Below are 21,790 nucleotides of genomic sequence, written 5' to 3'. Positions count from 1 at the left end.
CTGGGCTAGACGGACCTTTGGTCTGACCCAGCATGGCCATTCTTATGTTCTAACAGTGTAAAGGCTGGATTTTTATCCACTATGCTGGGTTCATATCCACTAAAATGAATATTGACATGCTCCAAAACGAATAAAAGTGTACATCCAATCATGTGTATTATTTTATATTAACCCTGTAGCTATATGAGTATATCATGTAAGTAGAGCGTCAATCTTTTCGAAATTCAAGGTAAAAGCTAGTCAAAAGCAGTATTTGGCAGAGAGTACCTAGATCAGTTTACAGATAGCCAAACTGTAAGTCTGGTTCAGAATATAGAAAAGTTGACGTAATATTTGCAAGACGACACACATCTCTCCAGAAATGTTCACAGCTGTTTTACAACCCACACAGCTCCATAATAATATAGCGAATGTGTGTGCACAATCAAAATGTTTCAAAGAACAGTCTAAACTTTATTTAAAAGGTGTCAATTCCCTCTCATTTCTCAGAAATACAATCTAACCATATCATTAAATTACAAAAGATTTGATCAGGAGAGGCATGTGATATACAACACATTCACACGTAGTATCTTTCACCACTGGTGGAGCAGCATCAACAGGATATTCAGCAGTCATCTGAATCTGCTTTTTGTGTGTGGCTTTGTCTACAGCTATTGGACTTTTCTGGAAACAATTCCAGAAATCTCACACCATATCTCTTTGTTAAACTATAAAACACCAAAGGCAGGGTGGGCAATAAGCTGGATGCAGTTCACTAGGGTTAACCCCTGGTGCTTTATTTACCTACGCCTCCACAGGTATGGCTGTTTGAAGCTCACATTTGCCGCGGATCACCATTCCCGGCCAATGGGAACTGCAGGAAGTGGTGTCCCAAACTGCACCACTTTCTGTAGCTCCCATTGGTCAGGAACAGCAATCCGTGGTGAATGGGAGCTTTAAGCGGCTGTACATGTGGAGGTTCAGGTAAACAGCTGGCAGCCCACCAGGGGCTAACCTTGGTGAACTGCATGGGCTGGTTATTGCCCCCCTGCTGACTTAAAGGCTATCAACCAACATGTCTCAAAGTTGGTTGCAGAAGAATCCAACTATAATCTCTACGTTCTACAGTGAAAAATAAAACAGTTGCTACATTTGTCATTATCTTTCCCCAAATGGACCACTTAAGTAATATATATCTTATTTTTTTTAATTTATTCTGAAGTGAGTTGTAGAGTTACAGATTTTCTTGTAGAATATGAAAAAAACATCCCTTCAACTTGAACAGTATTAAATGAATAGTTCTGGTCTATCATGAATAAATATATCCAGAGATTAGTAAAAACAAAAGATGCTTATGATATGTTTATTTTAAAACTATCCTAAGGAAGCAATCCAAGTAGAAAACACTCAGTAAAGACCCAAATTTAGAAAAATAATGCAACATTAGAAACTTTTCTATATTTTGTGATTACAATCTCAGTTGTTATTCCCAAAGTAAGATTGGTGGGCCTTTGTAACAAGGGCCTTTTCATTCTTCTATAGTGTTAAAGCTATGCATACATAACCCACCCAAAGTTACAGATACTGTGAAAGTTTAGTTTTCCTCATCTGTGCAATTCAATTTTCAACCTTAACATTATTCCATAGCATTTCTGGGATATAAACACTCAAATCTTGTCCCAACAGACATCAAAATACTCAAGATACTGACTGAACCAGTATCTTTCAATCAAAAGTTTAAAAAGTGCTTCACCATTACAATCTATTTAATATAGCCCAATGTCTGTGACTAATGCTGAAATGCTGGCTGTTCCCTTTGGGTGGCGCTGTTGCCTGAGTCACATCCTTCGCCTCCCTCTGTGGCACTCGGCTGACTTCTGTCACTCAGCAGGGCCACCGCAGGGGAGCAAGCGGTGCAAGCGGCTGTTTGGGCCCCGCACTCCCTGTGCTGCATGGGGAGCGCAGGGCCCAAACGACCGCTTGCACCCTCATGGCGGCCCGGCTGAGCGACGCAGAAGTCAGCTGAGCGCCACGGCGGGAGGCGAAGGGGCGCGGGGTGGTGATGTACACAGCCAGGGGGCAGGGCCCGGCCGTGTATGTCGCCCCACCCCCCTTCACCTACCTCCACGACACTCGGCTGACTTCTGCACCACTCAGCCGGGTCACCACGGGGGAGCCCAAACAACTGTTTGGGCTCCGTGCTCCTCATGCAGCACGCTGAGCGCGGAGCCCAAGTGGCCGTTTGGGCTCCACGGTCCCCCAAGTGAGAAGCGGGGGAGGGTGGGGGGGAAGAAGAGAAAGACAGAGAGAGAGGCAGGAGGCGGAAGAGAGCTGGGGGGGGGAGGGGGGAAAGGCAGTAGGAGGAGGAGAGAGAGAGACTGAGGAGAGACCGGAGGCTCAGGAGAGAAGACCAACGTGGAGGAAAGACCTGAAAATCCCGTCTTATGAATGGCTAATTGGCTAGTCTATTTAAGAGGTAGGCAAAGGCAGAAATTAAGTCTAATAAAAAGCCAGTTACAGATGAACATGAGACACAAATTTCTAGGAATCAAGTTAGGAGATGTATGCTTCGGCTCCTGTTCTACTATGTAATGACTAGACAATCCTGTGTTTATCTGAAACATCTGACATGAGCTTGCCAAAGTGCAGGAAAGTAAAACCATTTTAAATTGAAAGCATCAAAGGCCCTGTTCCTCGCAAGTACCATTCCTAATAGGACACATCCTTGTTAAGTTTAAAAATAAAAGGCATCTGACTACTTCATGTAAAGAAGGTGTGTGAAGTCTCAAATAAATAGATCCTTTTCCTCTTGTGGTTAGATAATTTAACAATGACTACATATTTACTTGGAGTTTTTCCTCCCTACTCCATACACAAAATCAAAATTTACATCTAAACTAAGAACAAGATTTCAGCCCCATGGAAAACTGCTAATAAACAGTGCCTTCTCAACCATAGCCTTAGGATAGCTAGAGACACAAAACAGACAATTTAAATCAACTGATGATTTTTTTCAGTCAATTCCATATGATTTGCATTTTAGAGCTCCAAAAATTCATTTTCATCCTTCAGCTAAGCAGAAACTGCTAATATCTTACACAGCTGGATATGCATTATTCTATATAGAGAGGAACTATTAAAAACACTACCCCTATGCAGTTGTGTATATAAACACACACACTGTATACAAACATTTGCAAGTCTCTGCTACATAGAGACAGATATTTAAGCTCAGCTTTTCAGTGGTTGAACATGACAACTGCATCTAAAATAGGGATGTAAAAATGTGTGTAAGTTACTGTAACCACTGAAAATGTCAGTGGTTATACAGTTACTCATGGGGGGTGGGAGGGGCAGGCCAGGCCAGGCATCTCTCTGGGAGCCATGTGTGGTCATGTAGCAGTTTGGGTAACAAATAAGCTCATGCTTATCAGTTACCTATTTACATGGTTGCACGGTTACATCTCTAATACACACTGTTCTGTAGTACAAAGTCTACAAAACTTTTATTATAGCAAGTTACCTGCAGACCATGTTCATGAACTCCTATGTACATTTTTTTAAATTGCATTTTCAACAAACCTTTACAGAAAATAATGCTATACCTGCAATGATGTGCACGTTCTGGTTTGATACTACAGCACTTTGGACATTTGTAGATCACTTCCCCTGGTTTCAGTTGCAAACTCTCCATGTATTCTTTAGTGGCATTTCCTTTGGGTACAGCCCCCTAAATTTTTAAAATGGACGGAGAAAAGAAAACATCTTACATTGGGAAAGGGAGCACTTTTTAGGAGCAGATCTGAACAGATTTGACTATTCAACATTAATGCAGAGTGTACTAAATGTAAAATGTTTTGTGCACTAAGCCCATTTTAATAAAGACCTTATTTAACCCCCCCCACACACACACGCGCGCGCACACATATACACAACGGGGCTGTGCCCCTCTGCTTGCTGTGCTCGCCAACTCCCCTCCCACCAGGGAGGACCAGGCTGAGGCTGCAGTCACCCCGGCCGGTTTTCCTTCCCTCCTTCCCCCCCCACCAATCCAGGCATTTTCCCCCCTCCCCCCCACCGCCAACCTGGCCCCTTCTCTCCCCCACCATACCAGCCCAGGTCCTCCTCCTTTCTCCTCCTCCTGCCTCACCAGCCTGGACCCTTTCTCCCTCTCTCCGTGTGCCAGGATCCCTCCCTCCCTACCTGTCTGTCTGTCTGTCTACACTACCCCCACAAACCCTTTCTCTCCTCCCCCAAACCTTACACTCCCCTCTCCCGGATGGGGAGGGACAGGGATGCTGTCCTCCCTGCATGGGGGGGCAGTGAGGTGCAGGTAGCGCTGCTTGCATACGGCGCACCAGGGTACCGCAGCACGCTGAGTTGGGGAAAGTAGTAGTGCAAGGGGCCGCTGTCTTGACCTCTCCCCCACGCAGTCCTGCCTGTGCTGCTCACCACCCCAGCTCTGCCCCCAGAACCTAGGGCCACCTGCCCATCGAGAGCAGAAGGAAAGGAGCCGACAGGTCGCTGTGGTAAGTGCAGCTGCTAGGATGGAGAGGAGTCTCCCGTGGGGGCAGCTGGACTCCGAGCAGTCAGGCTCCGCATTCCGGCTCCCCACGAGCCTGGAAGGGGAGCCCCACAAGGGCCCTCTGCTAGTGCCTGTTCCCGGGCTGCTGTCCCGAGAACCATACCCTCCCCCCCAGCCTGTCACGACTGCGATGTGGGATCTGCTGGCTACTGTGCCACGTTACTTGGCATTGAAAGCGCTGTGGCATGGGGGGAGGGGGGAAAGGAAGGGGAGTTGGGGCTTGGTTTAAAAGAGCAATTCCAAATGGTGAGGAGAAGCAGCGAGGTCGGGCGCAAGGTAGGAGAGCGGGAGGAGGCAGGAGGGACAGAGTGACTTGATGACGTCACTCTGTTGTCCCACAGGAAAAGAGGTGTCTTTTTTTTTTTAAATATACAGATACACCGGCACACATCACAATATCCAAAATCAGTTTGCTCAAAACAAGCCTAACGTAAGACTGAACACCTTCCAGACAAACCACCATCATTACTCCAAGCTCAGTTTCAACTGAACCACCACAAACATGGATAGACTCCATGATCTTTACCTACATATGTCAAAACTACAGTCAGAATCTCTGCTGAAAGTTGAAAAGATTTCTTGTGAGTATATATAGTAGGTTAACTATTCTGAAGCTCAAGAACTAGGGCAATCAGCTATCGATGTTACAAGGAGGCCCAGAGTAAACCAGGAACAGTCTGAAAGCTTTTATTTTGAATTGTCCTGCCTTTAAGGGTGTAGTCAAATTGCTAGAATGCCATCAAAAGGATTTGTATGAAGGAAATGGGCATTGAATGAGACAAGGGGAAAGGCATTACATGGTAAAAATTCACTCATGCATATCTTCCTCACCTCCCCCAAATTCTAAAAATGGGAAATCTGCTTATTTTTAATGCACTCAGAACACTAATGCAAAGCTGATTTTCTGGGTGATGGTGGAGGGGCACCACGAGAAGAGTAGTTGTATTTGTAGAGTGTTATCGTCAGCCTTTGCAACGTTTGTGATTCTCACTTACACAAACTAGCTAAAGGACCAGGTTACTAAAATGATTCAAGGAGCTCTGCCAGATCTTAACATAGGAATGGGTATTTTCCTCCTATACGCTTGGAGAGAATTAACACGGAAGCAGAACATTTTGACAACCTATGTCTACAACCCAGTGTTTCACATTCTACAGCTTATCTTCACTGAAATATTAACTCGGGGTATATTTAGTGTTGCTCCTAACCCACCCATGTTACAAACAAAAGCTCTAGCTTGCGTTAAGTGATTCTGTACCCTTGATTTAACTGGCCCGTCACAGCAACGTTGATGCTAGAGATAGTAACGAAGAGGGGGCTCTAAAGCTATCTGCTGCTCAAGCATTGTTGAATGAGGATGGTCATGCTCAAAATTAGACAAACTAGAACCAACACTACGTTGGAGACAAACCCTAAACGATGATCATAGAATCACAGAGCTGGAAGAGACCTCAGGACGTCATCAAGTCCAGCCCCCCTGCCCAAGGCAGGACCAATCCCAACTAAATCAACCCGGCCAGGGCTTTGTCAAGCCGAGACTTAAAAACCTCTAGGGATGGAGATTCCACCCCCTCCCTAGGTAACTCATTCCAGCACTTCACACCGTCCTAGGGAAACAGTTTTTCCTAATGTCCAGCCTAGACCTCCCCCACTGTAACTTGAGACCATTGCTCCTTGTTCTGCCATCTGTCACTACTGTGAACAGCCTTTCTCCATCCTCTTTGGAACCTTCCTTCAGGAAGTTGAAGGCTGCTATCAAATCCCCCTTCACTCTTCACTTCTGCAGACTAAACAGACCCAAATCCCTCAGTCTCTCCTCATAGGTCATGTGCTCCAGGCCACTAATCATTTTGGTCACCTTCTGCTGGACCCTCTCCAATTCGTCCACATCCTTTCTATAGTGGGAGGGCCCAGAACTGGACACAATACTCCAGATGTGGCCTCACCAGAGCAAAATAAAGGGGAATAATCACTTCTCTAGATCTCCTGGCAATGCTCTTCCTAATGCAACCTAATATGCCATTAGCCTTCTTGGCTACCAGGTCACACTGTTGACTCCTATCCAGCTTCTCATCCACTGTAATCCCCAGATCCTTTTCTGCAGAACTGCTACTTAGGCAGTCGGTCCCCAGCCTGCAACAATGCTTGTGAGTCTTCCGTCCCAAGTGCAGGACTCTACACTTGTCCTTGTTGAACCTCATCAGATTTCTTTTGGCCCAAGCCTCTAATCTATCTAGGTCACTCTGGACCCTATCCCTGCTCTTAGTTCTAGAGGGATTAAAATTTGTAAAAACCAATAAAATCTTTTCATTTTTCCACTAATTTAATTCATTCATAAGTGTAATTATCAAAATGCCCTTGATCTTATGTCTTTGTCATTTTACAAAATTAACAAGTAATCACAAATAAAGACCATGCATGATACTTGATTCCAGTTACAAACATTGAGATTATGACTTTTATAATCCCAAAACTGTAACCAGTTTACTTCTGATGAAATTCATGTGGCTATAAAATAATAAATACATTGTCTTCAAATACAATGTCATACTTATGAATTTAGAGACTTTCTAATTTCCTTTACTCTTATTTAACAGTCAACAGTTTCTACTACATAGCTTTTCTTTGGTAATATGGAAAGTTCATTAAGTTAAACATACTATGCTCTGTCTATAAACAATATCTTGATCTCGAGGTGTTTTTAGTAATCAGTGCTTAATACCCACCAAACACAAAAACTGGTTCTTCAAGAAGGCCTTGTTTAATGCATGTCATTGCCTTCGAGGAAGAATCTTTCATCACTGGGCATAGAACAGGGGTGGGGAACCTTTTCTAGGCCAGGAATGGCTGACCCACAGAAAAAAATCAATTGGGGGCCACACACAAATGAAAAAAGTCCACAAACCCCAAACCAAAAAACTCACTGACGTGGCCTCCGACTGAGAAGGAGAAAGACATTCCCCACATTTCCCTAGTTGATTTTGTGTGCTCCAGTGAGGCAGCAGGGAACTGGAGTTCCTGCATAGGCTCCCCAGTGCTGGGGGGAAAAGATGAACCTCAGGGGTCAGATCCAGGCAAGCCAGAGGCTGCATCCGGCCCCCAGGCCTGAGGTTCCCCACTCATGGTGTAGACTCAGAACTACTCAGGCAATATCAGCTTTTAATGAACTTCCAAAAACACTTTTTGAAGCATCTTAGGAGTGGCTCCTCTTCTCCCCCCACTGTAGACTGAGTATGCTTAGCAACAGAATTTTGGAAATTAAATGTATTTTAAAACTAAGCAGTGAATACTTGCTACAGTAAACTTCCGATAATCCGGCACCTTTAGGACCTAGGAGGTGCCGGATTATCAAATATGCCAGACTATCAGAAGGGGAGACTATGAGGGGCCTGGGGTGAGGGGGATGCCATCCCAGACCCCTCATAGCACCCCCTTCCGATAGTCCAGCTCTGCCCCAGGCATCCCCGATTCAGCCGCTGCTGGTCAGTTTCAGCAGTAGCTGAATCCCGGACGCCTGCAGCAGAGCAGCTGGGGTGCTGCCAGGTTGGTCCAACAACGCCGCTCCTCGGCGCTACTGGACTAACCTGGTAGCACCCCAGTTGCTCTGCCCCAGGTGTCCCCAAGTCAGCTGCTACTGATACTGATCAGCGGCTGACTCCAAGAAGCCCGGGGCAGAGCTGCTCTGCCCCCGGCTTCCTGGAGTCAGCCGCTGGTCAGTTTCAGCAGTGGCTGAATCAGGACACCTGGGGTAGAGCAGCTGAGGGGCTGCCGGGTTGGCTGACTTCCTGAAGTCAGCCACTGATCAGTATCAGCAGCAGCTGAATCGGGGATAGCTGGGGTGCTGCCGGGTTGGTCCCGCAGTACCGAGGGGCAGCGCTACGGGACCTACCGGCAGCACTCCAGCTGCTCTGCCTCCGGCTTCCCCGATTCAGCCGCTGGCCAGTTTTAGCAGCGGCTGAATCGTGGAAGCTGGGGGCAGAGCAGATCCAATGGTCCAGCTGCCCAGATCACTTCCGGGTTCCTGATGGTGCCGGACCATCAGGAGTGCCGGACCATCAGATGCTGGACCATCAGAGTTTTACTGTATAATGAATGACAAAAAGGTGCAAAAACCTGAAGTAGTGAGGAGATTACAGTCTCAATTTAAACACTTCTGGATTAAGTCCACTCATCCAACACACTCTAGCATTTAAGCAGCGAGATTTTTCCGAACACACTGAAAATCCCACCGGCTTCAGTCTGGAGCTGAGACACCACCAAGCTCACCTTTGAGACGCATCAATGCTTTCATAGCAAGATTGTCACTACTATTTCTAAGGATGACATTTTAAATGCTAGTTTACAACCTATCCCACTACACAAGAGTTAATCCAGAAATTGAGGAATATAATTTTAGACAACTATTCATGAGCACAACTATTATTGAATTGCAAATAGGTATATTGTTATAACAATATCTGAAAATACACCATTTAGGCTGTCAGAAGCTATTACTGTGCATGTTGACAGAATTGTATTCTAAAATATATTCACATATGCAAATTCAAATTTTGCATGGCAGTAAAACTGGCAATTTGTAATTTTTACCCTACAGAACCATTCAGGTAGCAAGGAACAGATTTATTTACCAGTAAATTCCACTTAACTACATCAAATGCCATTTTAAAATTGTGAAGATGTAACTGCTTAATTTAGTTTTCATATCAAGATACTCAAAGTCACTTTACAATTTTGCTATGTACTCTTTATATACTCTCTATATTGTAAAGCTGTTAGAGACTTGACTTTGTTTAGCTAAATTATACTATTTACAGATTTCCAGGAAGCAATACATTTAGAAATATTATCTAGGTTTCCTATTAAAAATTAAGTAAAGCTATGCTGAGTCTTATTAAAACCATTAATAATTAGATCAGCAGACAGATTAAATTAATTTACTCAAGAAAAATATTCATAACATTTTAATCTCAGATTTATTGAGAGAAAAATACTATAATGCCAAATGAGCCCTAGTCCTACTTAAATATCCCCTCTACAGCGGTCAATTTATTCCACATTTTAACTGACACAATAAAATTTACCAGGGTTTGACCTATCAGTTTTAGCAACAAGTCTTAAGGATGAGTGAGGTTTTCAAAAGTTCCATAGATACTTCTGAAAACTTTCACTTTTTTATTCATGAAGCAGAAAATTTTCTTACCATATCACCTGGAATAAAACAACTTTAATAAAATTATCTAGATTTGATAATATAGCTCAGGAACCAGTAAAAAGTTGCAAAACAAAACAGGCATTTTAATGATCTTCTATAATGAACTCGAATAGCGAATATTGACTAAGTGACCCTACATTTCCCATTTGTCTTCCTTTCCTTTTCACTTTTTAACCGTTTCTCCTCTGCTTTCCACTTAGTTCTAGACTTGTTTATGACACCATAAAAGAGTAAAATGCTGAAGACTGAGACCAACCTCTGCTTCAATCTATTTTCACCAATTTGCAACTAAAAATTATCCTAGCAGCAGAATATGGACTATCTATAAAAGGGAACTCAGAGTTGCTCACTTTATTCTCTGCAACTGACTAAACATGAAAGAATGACCCAGTTTCAAGAAAATAATCATACTTACAGGATCAGTTAACATAGTTCTCAGATGAGATGACAGAGCTAGCACTGCCAAACAGTTAAAAAGAACACCATTGATCACAGAGTACCAAAAGTCTTTGGAAGGCAGCAACATGACAAAAGTCACTACGAAGTCTGCATAGACAACTAGAAGCCACGTCATAACAGCACAGACCATGCCGCAGCCATCACGGATGAACCATACTCTGTCTGCCATATCGGCTTCTGATGAAGAAGAATCATAGCTGTCATTTTCAGCAAGGAGAGGATGGTGCTCAACGTCACGGAATCTGTGCCCTGATGACTGCATGGTTTTCTGGACTTGCCCTGAAGAAAGATGGAGAAACTATGTTTATGTACAAACAAACCATGAAAAATAGCTGTCAACTTTTATTGTTATGATATGAAAAGAGAATCAAAGGCTTACGTGGGGTTTTCATTACAAATAATGAACTTTCTATGACTGTTTCAAGCTGGAATGTTTCTGTAAGTAATTGAGGACGATTTACAAGTGCTTATCTGCAATTCTGAAAACTGTTTATTGAAAACTTACTATTTCTAAAAATATTTACACTGACTGTAAGACTTCTGTACTGTAATTTTGCAAGTCCCATTACTCCTCATTCACAGTCAATACTGCAGACAGAATATACACACTTCTGGTCTATTCAATCAGCTATTTATGTAATTTACAAAAGAATAAGGGGATTTGTATAATCAGCATGAGTCACACACTACTCGAGAAAAAAAATTCAGGCAGAAGCCTCTGAATTCACATGAATATAAAAAAAAGCTTTAATATTCCTTTAAATTGCAAGTAAAACTGACCGCAGTTGAGATTTTGAATGCTACAAGGACAGTAAGAGGACGAGCTGATTTTAGTATGCTGGCCCAAGATCAAAAACGATATCTATTTTAAAACAATACACAGTGCATGGAAAATTAGGGGAAATACTGAGAATGAATATTTATGTCCAAATGTGTCTCACTTTCTGGTGGCAAAATCTGTCTGTAAACCAGTTGTGTGTGTAAAATTGAGAGGCTGGTTTTCTGTGAGGTATTTTTCCTTCATTTAAAAATACAGGTGTAACCTCTCTACTCTGACCTCCTTGGGACCTGACAGGTGCTGAACCAGAGAATTTGCAGGACCATGGGAGGTCAATGTTGTCTAGCAGCATTACCAAATATCTTAGAAGACATTTAGGGGTAGATTAGAGCTAAGTAACAGCCAAAAACACTGAGATCAAGGACTGGTGTCTGTAAACAAACTTTATGGGACCATGAGAAACTTGGCTACACCCACGATAAGTAAGATATCAGGCTAGCTAAAATCATGCCAGACCACGGATCCTGCTGGACTAGAGTGTGCCAGACTAGAGAGGTTCAACATGTACCAGTAATTTACATACCAATTCCCTTATCTGACACATTTTAAAAGGAAGGCAAATATATTGACTTCAATTTCATTTTTCTGGAATCATTGCAACTTTGAGATGAGGGTGTCATGGAGTGTGGGGAAGTCACTGGGCCCTACACCGCCATTCGCAGCCGCATATGACCCTCAGCCAGCAGGCAGAACAGTTTTATTGGTTCACAGGGACACAGCATAGCCCAGATTTCTTGTTACAGGAACCAGGAGCAGTCAGTACAATCCACCGTGGGGAAAGCGGGGGGCCCATAGCCCCGCCTCCTGCTTTGTCCTGCTTCCAGGCCCAAGGTGTTATTTGCGGTCACCTGATCCTCAGGACATGAGAGACTGACATACTTCCACAGTGAGTCATGTCCAGCCTCCCCCCTCCCCCCATGCAGATAGAGCTGCAGTGCCCACACATACACAGAGTCACTGCAGAGCAGCACAGGACAGTAGGAATCACATCAAGCAACAACAAAGGAACCAGTGAATACAAAATCAGAGTGAACACAGTGGACTGCAAAAATGGACAAAATCCCCACTCCGTCACAGAGGAGAAATCTTTAATCCACAATTTTCATAAGGGTTTTAAACATGAAGAGAATGCTGCCTCCCATCCTGTGCCAATAGTGAGAAACAGGTTGGGGAGAGATGCACTTACCACAATATAGAAAACTTACAAATGTAAATGAAGTATGAACTCGTTCATGTACATATACAATGTACCTAGTGGCACATTACTAAGCTGTAAAACCCCTAAAACTTGAAAGGAACATCAACCCTCATGCTTCAGGGTATAAACCTGATTTACTGAAGTGATTAGCAAGAAATTTCCTCCATAAGCAGATAATTCCAAAATCTCCTATTTCAGGGTTTCCTCATATCTTCCTGACCACTGCTGATTAAATAGTATAGTTGATTAAATAGACCATTGTTCTGATCCAGATGGTAATTCATATGAATATCCTTTTTACTCTGATGCTGTACCAGTCTCTGGTCAATTTCACATTCCTTTCCCAATTGTTAACTTACAGGAACATAAGTGAGGTCTCACGGTTTGAGCCTGGGTATACATATTCTCCTGCTTTGGAGTACAGAAAAGACAACATTCTCCTACAATCTTGTGTTGTACTTAAAATGATTTGCAGTTTTAAGTAACTATTTATTTTTAGTCATAACCAAGTGACTGCAGACTAGCAGAAAAGGCCAGTCTCCTAAGCAGAGGATAAGACCTTAGAACCCAATAAACAGGACTGTGTAGCACTTTAAAGGACTAACAAGATGGTTTAATAGGTGATGAGCTTCCGTGGGCCAGACCCACTTCCTCAGATCTAATAGTGGAAGAAAATTGTCACAACCATATATACCAAAGGATACAATTTAAAAAAATGAACACATATGGCAACGGGGTTTGTTGCAAGGGAAGGTACCAGGGTTGGTATTAGTGTGGTATGTCCTGTGGTTGTTGGTACCTTCCCTTGCAACAAACCCCGCTGCCAGCTTTGTCCACATATTCACTCTGCTGATACCATTATTGGACCCAACCAAGTGAGTTATAAGATCAAGAACACGTATTCCTGCGCATTCAGAAATATAATTTATGCAGTCATGTGCCGAAAGTGTCCATCTGCTATGTACATTGGATAAGCGTCTCAGACACTTCGCCAAAGGATCAATGCCCACGAAACAGATATCAGACAGGATCACAAAGAAAAAACAGTTTCTTGCCATTTCAACCAGAAAGGACATTGTCTCAACGACTTGATTACCTGCATCCTGCTTCAAAGACCTTTTAAGACTTCACTTGAAAGAGAATCCTCTGAACTGTCATTCATGCTTAAATTCGACACTTTACACTCAAATTTGAATAAGGATGCTAATTATCTTACCCATTACAACGATAGCTTCCCCAATTATTACCTCTAATATCATTAGCTCACAGACATTTACCTCCTCCCATCTCCCCCTCTGTTCTGAAATTTGATTTGTCCTTTTTATATGTGTTCATTTTTTTTAATTGTATCCTTTGGTATATATGGTTGTGACAATTTTCTTCCACTATTTGATCTGAGGAAGTGGGTCTGGCCCACGAAAACTCATCACCTATTAAACCATCTTGTTAGTCTTTAAAGTGCTACACAGTCCTGTTTTTTGTTTCAGCTACACCAGACTAACACGGCTACATTTCTATCACTTTAGAACCCAATAGGTTTTCATTGCTTATTCATGGAATAAAATAAAATAAGGCACATAGTTAAAACTGTGGCAGTACAACAAATTCTATTCATGTATTTCCTGTGCATAGATCATCATGATCTTTTATGACATATTGGCATTAGGAATGAATAGTCGTTTACCATAAGCAGTCAAACAGGTGTATTTATTGCTACCTTCTTGATGCCTTGAAATACACCAAGTTTCTGAAACAGGAGAGGAGACTGCAATATTGAAGTTACATGTATGCTTAATGTTATTCCAAGGGAAATAAAATAAATTTAAATGACCTGTAAGGGACCTCCAAGTTATTTTCTGCAATTTTCTAGTTCAGGAAAGCTATTTCAAGTCCTCTAGCTTGTGCTTTGGAGAGGCTCTTAGTCTAAAGAAATTAATGATTAAGTCTGTACTGATAAATTATTTACAGAGGGAGCATGGACTGCTCCAGAATGTGAAGGGCTACAGTGTTTTCATCTGACGACAGTATTTTAGCCATTACTGTTGACATAGGAGCAGGGACAGATTCCGTGTTGAAGCTTGTCTAAATGCACGTGGCACCAGTATAAATAAAGATGTAATGTTGCACTGATTTAGTTAAACCTATAGGACTCTGGTGTAAAAAAATCTAGCAGCTATCTTAGTAAAGAAGGAAAGAAACAGGGAAGGGGATGATTTAGTCTCACAGTATAAAAAGTGTTTCCAAGAAAAAATTGCTGTAAGGACACACAGTAGTAATTCAGATCAGTTCAGGTGGTAAGTTAGCAAGCAGGCCAGTGGCTATTCAAGTCATATGAAGAGATATAAACAGGCAAATAAAAACCCCTGTAGGAAATTACGCTCAGCAATTTAAGTAGCAATTTAATCTTGCAGACACACATTCTGCCTGCTGTTCACATTTCCTATTTTTGTCTTTCAAAACACTGTTTTGTAAACTAGAATATTTTCACACCATACAGCAAGGATGGATAGCAAACCAACTTTAATTTTCCTCAGTTGCTGGTTGCATCATAATCTTAACGGTAAACATGAGGATTTTATATGGGCTGTATTTTTGACTTGTTGATTTTCCAAACAAGATTTTTCTCCTTCCATTAAAATGTTGCTTCCTGTTTTCAGTCCTGATCTATATGGACTACGGCTGTTGTCTCTGATGAACTATCAGGCTACAACAACCTGCTTCGTCATATTGCTGATGAAATGTGACAGGATGGTTTCTCAAGTCCATTGTGAACTTTCTGGAGAGAAATACCAACAACCTGACCTTTTCAACCTGAAAAGGGATGCTTTGATACAGCTCTGTTTTGTGAAAACCTTTGGAAATGTTTGTTTTCATTCCAATTTAGAATGAAAACAAAAATTCAAAAACTTAAAAGTTCTTAAACAATTTTTTTTCCTCTGTCACCTGTAACTAGCTGGGTGGAATGGTAAAATCAAAGTATTATCAACACACAGGAGACAGATTATAGTCTGAACACAAAGTTCCAAAAATAGCATGCAACCCTAGAAGTACACTCAGTCCTAAAATTGCTATTGATTCTGAACTAGGAAAGGCCATGCCGGAGAGAAATTTGAAAGCACAATATTGATTTGAGACAGCTGAGCAGATGTCTAGTATTTTTTCTGTGCTAATGGTAGCCTCCCTATGACCTCTGGGTTTTATTGCAACTTAGGTCATACCTCAAAATCTTGAATACATTTACTGCTTTGTTAATCCAAAACGATACTCTACATTGTCTACACTTACCAATTAATTTATGAAAGATTCACACTTGGGGTTGCTATCAGAGAAAGTTACACAACTATATGCATTTTTCACATGCTCTTCATTTTTCTAGTCTTTATCACTAACTCGGGATCGAAGGATGCCTACACATCACTAACTCTTAGCTATCCTAATTAAAGTGTTCTATCTACTTCCTCTCTGACCCTAGTGTCAGACTGCTCAATGATCTTTGACTCACTTGGTCCAAGGACAGACACTATTAACATAGTGATTATAAATTGGAATGTCTAAATTAAATTTATCCTATCAAGGTAAGTGTTCTTAGATCAGAGCAGTAGTAAATCAAGAAACTATTGGCCAAGTAAATTCTCTTTTGTAAAGTCTTCTCCTTTGAATGCAATACATTAAAAATCCTCCTAGTTACAAATGACAGTAAAGATAGCTGCATTCTAGAAAAAGTCTTGGGAAAACAAACTTCACTTCTCCCATATCATACGTAGTTAAATTAATCTGGTTAGGAAAGGTTTTTCCTTCTAGTATTTAATATTCAATGACAATTCCAAATGACTTCACCTTTGGCTACCAAACGAAACCATTTTTTAAACGCAGTTAATAATGCAGCTCCATACAAGTATGCCCACTAGCATCAGTTATTTGATAACTCTAAATTACTTCTCAAGAACAAGTTTTTAGCTCTCTTTGGCAGCCGTAATATTTACCTATATATTTTAGAAATGTGCACATCTATCTGTTATTGAGTCTGTCTGTTCAAGAACTCCTCCTAAATGGTAAGAGGTATGCGGCTTCATCTTATCCTAACTTAAAGAAAGGTCAGGGTTTGGTTGTGCCAAGAATGCGACTGTTTCCCATAACATGGTAAGAGAGTGGGGCTGAGAGAGGAGAGACACGAAAAGGAATTACACAGAGAGCAGATGCAGCACCAGGGGGAAGGCTGGGAGAAGAGAGAAGACCCCTGGCAGACAGAAGGGGCTGGGGAGAGAAAGCCTCGCCAGATAGGAATCCCTGTTTCCCTTGTCCCCCAATCCTCACTCTTGCTCCCACCCACACCCTCAGTCCTGCCCCCCTATCTCCAAGGCCCTGCTCTGAATCCTGAGCCCCCCTCACCGCCAGCCCCTTACCCTGAAAAGCCAAGGCAACACTGGGCAGGTGTTCTAGTGAAGTCATAAGTAGACTATGTGACTGATAACTGGGATTTAAGTTATTTAAGAAAACAACTTCCTGGGAAAACAAGAAGATTATACAGATTGAAGCCTCTGTAAACTGAGAGGCGCTGGTCTGGCAACATCCGTGGTCCAGCAGGGCCAGAGTGGCAGGCGAAGGGGTCAGGGAATGGCATGGCAGGAAGCTGAGGGGGGAGAGCCAGCCAGGGAGGGAGCTGGTAGCGGGGCGGCAAGATATGACCGCCGCTGGTATGCCAAAATCCCTTATCTGGGACTGGTCAGTCCCGAAGGTGTCGGACCAGGGAGATCCAACCTGTACAAGGTTTATTTAAGGAAATACACCTTTCAAGCATCTTTACAAAGAAATATATTACAAAGCAAACAACATGTAATTTACAAGGAGCAAAGCTTTCTGATTTGAAGTTGAATCTAAACATGGTAGGAAGAACTAAAATCAAAGCAAACTTTGTGAGATGTCAGCAGAATGATAATATAATATATTCTGTCAGGAAGTTTACCCATCAAAAATGACTTAGAGACGCATCCTACTTTGGAACTTGTTGAACACAAATTTAAGTACCAAACTTCAAAGACTCCAAAGGACATGTAAATGGCCATGATGACTCAGCAGAAATGAGATGTAATTTAAACAGATCTTTTGGCTGGAACAAAGACTTTAGCAGCATAAAAACCAAACACATCAAAGAAAAAGAGACATACAAAAAAAGAATTCAAATGCAGGATTCGCCCAGCCCATTGCACCTCAAGAAAAATGAGAATAAAAGCTTACAAAGAATCAATTTAATTACTTCAGCTTCCATTTTCAAGTTACAGTTGTAAAACTCAAATAAAACACAGCATTAAAGACAAATGTAGCTTGAGATAAGGTTTGAGCATAACACAAAAAACCCACATACCTCACAAATGTTGTGTGTGTTATTCTGACATCATGCCCTTCCTTCAGGCTTCTAAAATGCACGTGGTCATATTTGATGTAATCTGAAAAGACAGTAAGAACTGGTTAGTACTGAGCTGTTGCTTCAGGGAAACAGTTTTAAGTATGCATAATCTACCATAACCGAAGGACTTTGGAAGTACAATTAGAATAGAATGTAAACCTCTATCATTTATTAAGTAATTTTAGGACTGATTGGTCATGGAATCAATATATAGAAAACCCCACCAACCTCCATTTAATCAGTTAACTGGTTAAACAATGTTTAACAAAACACTTTTAAACAATTAACAAAACTATCCAAAGCCCAAGATTTGGTGGTGATGGGGGACTTCAACTATCCAGACATATGTTGGGAAACTAACACAGCGAGGCACAGGCTATCCAATAAGTTTCTGGACTGCATTGGAGACAACTTTCTGTTTCAGAAGGTTGAAAAAGCTACCAGAGGAGAAGCTGTTCTGGATTTGGTTTTAACAAATAGGGAGGAACTAGTTGAGAACTTGAAAGTGGAAGACAGTATAGGGGACAGTGATCACGAAATAATAGAGTTCATGATCTTAAGGAAAGGTAGAAGGGAGACCAGCACAATTGAGGTTATGGATTTCAGGAAGGCAGATTTTGATAAGCTCAGAGAACTTGTAGGTAAGGTCCCATGGGAAGCAAGACTGAAGGGAAAAACAACTGAGGAGAGTTGGAAGTATTTCAAAGGGACGTTGTTAAGGGCCCAAAAGCAAACAATTCCGCTGTGTAGGAAAGATAGAAAATATGGCAAAAGACCAGCTTGGCTTAACAAGGAGATCTTGCATGATCTCAAAATAAAAAAGGAGTCATATAAAAAATGGAAACTAGGACAACTAACAAAGGATGAATATAGGCAAGCAACACGGGAATGCAGGGGCAAGATTAGAAAGGCAAAGGCACAAAATGAGATCAAACTAGCTACAGGCATAAAGGGAAACAAGAAGACCTTTTATAAATACATTAAAAGCAAGAGGAAGACCAAGGACAGGGTAGGCCCACTGCTTAGCGAGGAGGGAGAAGCAGTAACAGGGAACTTGGAAATGGCGGAGATGCTCAATGACTTCTTTGTTTTGGTCTTCACCGAGAAGTCTGGAGGTGTGCCTAACGTAGTGAATACAAGCAGAGAGAGGGTAAGTTTAGAAGATAGGATACACAAAGAACAAGTTAAAAATCACTTAGGAAAGTTAGATGTCAGCAAGTCACCAGGTCCTGATGAAATGCATCCCAGGATACTCAAGGAGCTGATAGAGGAGGTATCTGAGCCTTTAGCTATGATCTTTGAAAAATCATGGCAGACAGGGGAGATTCCAGAAGACTGGAAAAGGGCAAATATTGTGCCCATCTATAAAAAGGGAAATAAGAACAACCCAGGAAATTATAGACCGGTCAGTTTAACGTCTGTCCCAGGGAAGATAATGGAGCAGGTAATTAAGGAAATCGTATGCAAACACTTGGAAAGTAATAAAGTGATAGGGAATAGCCAGCATGGGTTTATGAAGAACAAGTCATGCCAAACTAATCTGATAGCTTTCTTTGATAAGATAACGAGCCTTGTGGATAAGGGAGAAGCGGTGGATGTCATATACCTAGACTTTAGTAAGGCATTTGATACGGTCTCGCATGATATTCTTATTGATAAACTAGGCAAATATAACTTAGATAGGGCCACGATAAGGTGGGTGCATAATTGGCTGGATAACCGTAGTCAGAGAGTTGTTGTTAACGGTTCTAAATCCTGCTGGAAAGGGATAACAAGTGGAGTTCCTCAAGGGTCTGTTTTGGGACCCGTACTGTTCAATATCTTCATCAATGATGTAGATATTGGGATAGAGAGTACTCTTATTAAGTTTGCAGATGATACCAAACTGGGTGGGGTTGCGACTTCTTTGGAGGATAGGGACATAATTCAAAATGACCTTAGCAAGTTAGAGAAATGGTCAGAGGTAAACAGGATGAGGTTTAATAAGGAGAAATGCAAAGTGCTCCACTTAGGAAGGAACAATCAGTTCCATACATACAAGATGGGAAGCGACTGTCTAGGAAGGAGCATGGCGGAAAGGGATCTAGGGGTCATAGTGGACCACAAGTTGAATATGAGTCAACAGTGTGATGCTGTTGCAAAAAAAGCAAATATGATTCTAGGTTGTATCAACAGGTGTGTTGTAAGCAAAACTCGTGAAGTCATTCTGCCGCTCTATTCTGCACTAGTTAGGCCTCAGCTGGAGTACTGTGTCCAGTTCTGGGCGCCACATTTCAAGAAAGATGTGGAGAAATTGGAAAGGGTACAGAGAAGAGCGACAAGAATGATTAAAGGTCTAGAGAACATGACCTATGAAGCCAGGCTTCATGAACTGGGCTTGTTTAGTTTGGAAAAAAGAAGATTAAGGGGGGACATGATAGCGGTTTTCAAATATCTAAAAGGGTGTCACAAGGAGGAAGGCGAAAATTTGTTCCTCTTGGTTTCTGAGGACAGGACAAGGAGTAATGGGCTTAAAGTGCAGCAGGGGAGGTTTAGATTGGACATTAGGAAAAAATTCCTAACTGTCAGGGTGGTCAAATATTGGAATAAATTGCCAAGGGAGGTGGTGGAATCTCCCTCTCTGGAGATATTTAAGAACAGGTTAGATAGACATCTGTCAGGGATGGTGTAGACGGAGCTTGATCCTGCCTTGAGGGCGGGGGGCTGGACTCGATGACCTCTCGAGGTCCCTTCCAGTCCTATTATTCTATGATTCTATGATTAACCATGTTTAGCCAGTTAACTAATTACATGGGATTTTATATCCCTACTACAGATCACCACTGGCCCAGTTTGAGACACACTTTCCTTAATATAGTTCTTTTTATAGTTAATCTTTACAATAAAAAACTGAGATGCTGAGTAAAAATATCTATAGCATCCTTAACTCAGCTCTACTGGGTCCAAGTACCAATCATCATATTTATGGCTTATAGGTAAGCACATTTAGCATGCCATGAAAAGAAAGGAGAATGTGTCTTGTTTGAACATGACTTACAACAACAAGGATTACTCCACAGTACCCACTATAAGATTCCTGATATAGCAGTTATATCATTTAATTTGGAGCCGTCAGATTCATAAGTCTCGGTAGAAATATGAATATTCTACGTCCCCTCCCTCAGCCTTCCCCCATGCTCAATGGTACTAAGAGCCATGTGGCCTCCCCTGGGCACAGTGGAGAAGCAAGGCTGCGGAGCAAAGGTAGGGAGCTGTCTGTCCAGAGGTGCCTTGGGCTGCTTTGGAGCGGGCAGCAGCGGGGCTGGGAAGCAGAAGGCCAGGAAGCAGGGTAGCCTGACTCCGTGTGTGGCAGCTGCTTCACAGCCTCCCTCTGCCCATTTGGTCCTGGGCACCTTGTGATGCAGCTGGGAGCTGCTTGAGAAGAGCAATGGGAGGCAAGGCCTCTGCTCCTCTCTCAGTGAGCCAGGGTAGAACCACAGGATCGAGCCCTGGGCAGAGACGCACCACAGCCTCGAGTAGCTCAGATCCCGAGAGGCTGGGGGGAGAAGGAAAAAGAGAGGCCGGGGGGAAGTTGAGATGCCAGGGCTGGTGCAGCCCTAGCACTCCCCTCCCCAGCGGCCAGTGGTGAGAGAAGCTGGGGCTGACGCAACCCAAGCCCTCTCCAGCGGCCAAAGGGGAGAGCTGGGCCTGCCTATCCCCAGAGACAAGGGGCACCACCCCCTAGTACTCCTAAAAATGAAAACACGAGCCAGATGGATTTCCAAGAGAAACAGGAAATGACAGGTTTCTTAACAAATGTGTGTATCTCTTTAAAAATCGGAAATGTAAGCAGATGCCTAACTATATGGGATTACTGGATTTTTTTTGTCGTGCCTATATACAGGTTGAACTCTTCATCAGGACTCTCTGCTTTGGTAAAATCCATGGTCCGGCATGGATGTTTCAGGACCAGAGAGTCTTGGCAGAGGGCCAGCAGTGAGGATCCATGAGGGGCCGGCAGGAGAGTGGACTGCCTGCAGAAAGCTGATGGCGGAGCCGCCCAGCACAGGCAGCTGGGCTGCCCAGCAGGGCTGGAAGACATGGCGTGTGGTTGCCCAAGGAGCCCCAGCACA

The 21,790-nt window shown here is 42.5% G+C and overlaps 1 protein-coding gene across 1 annotated transcript in view; it reads right to left on the bottom strand.

Annotated features, from left to right (window-relative positions):
* The window catches only part of ZDHHC7 (zDHHC palmitoyltransferase 7), a 52,036-nt gene that overhangs the window by 19,399 nt on the left and 10,847 nt on the right, over window positions 1-21,790 (bottom strand). The window contains exons 2-4 of the mRNA XM_075939972.1: window positions 17,637-17,718; window positions 10,195-10,517; window positions 3,588-3,712 (exon numbers count right to left, since the gene is read on the bottom strand). Of these exons, the coding sequence (XP_075796087.1) occupies window positions 3,588-3,712; window positions 10,195-10,500 (431 nt within the window). The 5' untranslated portion in view covers window positions 10,501-10,517; window positions 17,637-17,718. The remainder of the gene's footprint in view (window positions 1-3,587; window positions 3,713-10,194; window positions 10,518-17,636; window positions 17,719-21,790) is intronic.

The sequence above is a fragment of the Pelodiscus sinensis genome, chromosome 12, assembly GCF_049634645.1.
Source record: "Pelodiscus sinensis isolate JC-2024 chromosome 12, ASM4963464v1, whole genome shotgun sequence".
Taxonomy (NCBI): Eukaryota; Metazoa; Chordata; order Testudines; family Trionychidae; genus Pelodiscus; species Pelodiscus sinensis.
Note: the sequence above shows the minus strand (reverse complement) of the source record. Positions and strands in the feature narration are given on the sequence as shown.